The following is a 4,195-nucleotide window of genomic DNA, read 5'->3' as shown; positions in this document are numbered from 1 at the left end:
ATAAAAGCAAGGAAGGGTATAAATTTCTTTATTATTTTACTATTTATTTTCTTTAACATTACTACAGATATGATATTTTATTGGAATGTATTTTTATGATAAATAAAGTAATATTTATAAATTATATGAATATAAATAGAATGAATTGTATGTAATATGTTATAAAATTGTAACAAAGTAAAAATTATATTATATTTTATGTTAATCTTATTATAAATTTATCCAACTCAAGGGGAGGCCAAAAACCTATTAAGAAAAATGATTATAGGGTCAGTGAAATGGTTGGTCAGTAAAATGAATGTGACCCATTAGTAAACCATCATTGGGAAGAATAATATAAATTTGAAGTGAATATAGAAAATTCGTTTAATGTGTTTGAGCCTGTAACAATTGAAGTGGTGGTAATTATAAGATAATTACAGTACCTTTGAGCGTAACTACTTTTGACGTTATTAAATTATTATATTTTTGATTTTTTTGAAGAAAATATTTAATATGTCATTATTATTCATTAATAATAATTTGTTTTATAATAAAATTTCATGTTATTAGGAAAAATGATATTAAAATAGATAGAAATTTTAATAATTTATTATTTTGTATAAATAATTATTTTTTTATTTACAAGCAGTTTGAAATTTTTATAAGTATTACCTACTTTAATGACGAATTATATTACAACTGAATTTATTCATTAATATGAATTTCCTTCATATAATAATGGTAAAATATTTCCTTTTAGTTTTATGTAACTATAATACATTTTTTTAAAAATTTTTTAACCTAAAATTTTAACATGATTCTAATTATAGTAATTTTAATGCACATTGTTACTGATAATGATATTGATTGACTGTCTATATAATATTATAATTGTACTAACAAATAATATTTTGATGTTGGATGATCGACAAAGCTTTTTTTTTTGTGAAACAAGTATTTTGTTTGGGATTTATAAAAAAGGAAATTTCCTAATAATCTGTGATTTTTGTGATCATCAGCTGACTTATTGAACATTTTATTGTTTTGACCTAAATAAAAATGATTTTGTCAATCGCTGCTGTGTAACTGTAATACATTTTAAAAGGCGTCTTTTTTTTTTAGAAAAAAAAAATCCTTTTTATTCTGTCTAGACATAAAATTGAAGTTACATTTATTAATCCAATATGGAAGAATTTATGCTCAATGATGATGTATTTGAGCAAATAAAAGATTTTGACCATCAGAATCTAACCAATGAACAAAGTTTGTTAATTGATAAGTTAATATTAAATGAAGAATTAAAAATATGTTATAAACGGAATGGTTTATGCAAAGAATGTAAGCAACCTAAGGCTCCCCATAATTGGTATCAATGTAAATTTCAACAAAATTTTAAAAATTGGACTAGTGGAAATCATGAAGTTGATAAGTTTATTCAAAAAGCACAACTTAAAGCTAAAAATCATAAGGAAGTTTTAGAATGGATTGAATATGATAGATTTGAAAATGTTGAATACTTGACAAAAGGAGGATTTGGAACTATTTATGAAGCAATTTGGAAAGATGGATATATATATGATTGGGATTTTGAAAATAATAAATGGATAAGAAGTAAATATTATTGTAGGCATTATGAGAATTTTCCAGTTATTTTAAAATGTTTATATAATTCTCAAGATATTACATCCGATTTTTTAAGAGAAGTAAGTTAATTATTTTGTATATAATTTCAAGATATTGTCCTATTATAAATGTTAAACTATCTATTAATTATTGTTATTATGGATTCTTTTTTAGATTGAAACACATGTGTTTTTTTCAGGATATTATGATAGTTTAACATCATGGTGTTATGGCGTTACTAAAGATCCAGAATCTAGAAATTTTATGATGGTAATGGGATATGCAAAAGATGGTAGTTTAAGACAACATTTAAATAATAGTTTTAATTCAACAAATTGGTATGAAAAGTTGGATATTTTAGAAACAATTGCAGAAGGCCTTGATTTTATTCATCAAAAAGGATTAATTCATCGCGATTTTCATTGTGGTAATATATTAAAAGATAACAATTTTACTTTTATTACTGTTTTGGGATTATGTCGACCAGCGAATGTAAAATCATCCCAAAATGAATGTAAAGAATTATATGGAGTATTACCCTATGTAGCACCAGAAGTTCTAAGAGGAAAGGAATATACTCAAGAAAGTGATATTTATGGTTTTGGAATTATTGCGTATGAAGTTTGTACAGGGCTCCCTCCTTACCATGATATTGTTCATGATAAATTTTTAGCTATTAGCATTTGTCAAGGACTTAGGCCAAAATCAAATTATAAAATTCCTCAATTAATTCTAACCATAATTAAACAATGTTGGGATGCTGATCCTTTAAAACGACCTAAAGCAAACGAATTACATGATTTATTACGTGATTTACATTATTCAAGTGAAAATCATGAAAATGAAATCAATAAGCAAATTGAAGAAGCAGATAAAATTAATGAAAATTTGACATCATCATCATCATTATATACTGGACCTACTCTTTCATATACTACAAATCCTCAAGCAGTTTACACAAGTAGGCTTTTAAATTTTAAAAATCTTCCAGAACCAAAAAATGCTATTGATAACAAGGATGATGATAATTCATTTGGAGAATATTCAGGTAATTAATTTTCTAATTTACTTTACAAAAGCATTATTTAAATATTTTATTTGATGTATATATATTATTTTTTTTACATTATAGAATCAATAGAAGCAATAGATTTTACTAAACTAGACCTAGGTACTTATTTACATTAATCTTTTATATGATTTATTTTATTAGTAATATTATTTAATAATTTATTTTTCACTTATAAAAGCAGCTGAATAATAGTAAGGAAGGGTATAAATTTCTTTATTATTTACTATTTATTTTCTTTAACATTACTACAGATATGATATTTTTATTGGAATTATTTTTATGATTAAATAAAGTAATATTTATAAAATTATATGAAAAATATATAGAATGAATTGTATATAATATGTTATAAAATTGTAATAAAGTAAAAAATTGCATTATATTTTACGTTAATCCTATTATAAAGTTATCCAACTCAAAGGGAGGCCAAAACCCTATTAAGAAAAATGATTATAAAGTGAAATGATTGGTCAGTAAAATGAATGTGACCAATTAGTAAGGGAAAGTAAACCATCATTTGGAAGAACAAATATAGAAAATTCGTTTAACGTGTTTGAGCTGTAGCTTGTAACAATTGAAGCGGTGGTAATTATAAGATAATTACAGTACTATCTTAGTGCGTAGCTACTTTTGACGTTATTAAGTCATTATATTTTTAATTTTACGAAAATATTTAGTATGTCATTAATAACAATTTGTTTTATAATAAAATTTCATTTTATTAGTATTAAAATAGATGGAAATTTTAATAATTTATTGTTTTGTCAATAATTATTTTTATTACAACTGAATTCATTTATTAATATGGATTTTCTTCATTATATAATAATGGTAAAATATTTCTTTCAGTTTAATATAGATTTAAAGCAACTAAACTAATTGGATAATACATTTTTTTAAAAATTTTTTAATCCAAAAATTTTAACACGATTCTAATTATAGTAATTTTAATACACATTGTTACTGATATTGATTGAGCGCACAGTGCTGTATTTTTCGAAATTCAGTAAAGTATAGTATAATTGTACTAATAAATAATATTTTGGTATTGGATGATCGACAAAGCTTTTTTTTGTGAAAGTATTTTGTTTGGGATTTATAAAAGAGGAAATTTCTCACTCAATAATCTGTGATTTTCTGGCACTTTATTGATTTGACCTAATAAAAATAATTTTGTCATTGCTGCTGTGCAACTGTATACGTTTTAAAAGGCGTCTTTTTTTTTTTAAAAAAAAACTTTTTTATTCTGTCTGGACATAAAATTGAAGTCACATTTATTAATCTAAATCTGATATGGAAGAATTTATGCTTAACGATAATATATTTGAGCAAATAAAAGATTTTAATTATCTTAACCCAGCTGAAGAACAAAGTTTGTTAATTAATAAGTTAATATTAAATGAAGAACTAAAAAAACGTTACAAGCAGTATGTATGGTTTATGTAAAAAATGTAAATAGCTTAATACTGGTAATTATTGGCTTAATGAGTTATGAGTGTAATCCATGTAATTCTAAGG

The 4,195-nt window shown here is 23.3% G+C and overlaps 1 protein-coding gene across 1 annotated transcript; it reads left to right on the top strand.

Annotated features, from left to right (window-relative positions):
• Positions 1–1,166: 1,166 nt before the first annotated feature.
• On the top strand, positions 1,167–2,866 carry OCT59_009748 (uncharacterized protein; the record flags this gene model as incomplete). Its single annotated transcript, XM_066132566.1, has 4 exons — positions 1,167–1,685; positions 1,780–2,653; positions 2,738–2,776; positions 2,859–2,866. The coding sequence occupies 4 exons, from the start codon at positions 1,167–1,169 to the stop codon at positions 2,864–2,866; spliced, it is 1,440 nt and encodes a 479-aa protein (XP_066000200.1).
• Positions 2,867–4,195: the final 1,329 nt, after the last annotated feature.

The sequence above is a fragment of the Rhizophagus irregularis genome, chromosome 18 (assembly GCF_026210795.1).
Source record: "Rhizophagus irregularis chromosome 18, complete sequence".
Lineage (NCBI taxonomy): Eukaryota > Fungi > Glomeromycota > Glomeromycetes > Glomerales > Glomeraceae > Rhizophagus > Rhizophagus irregularis.
The sequence above is the reverse complement of the archived record's forward strand: the minus strand, read 5'-3'. Positions and strand labels throughout refer to the sequence as shown.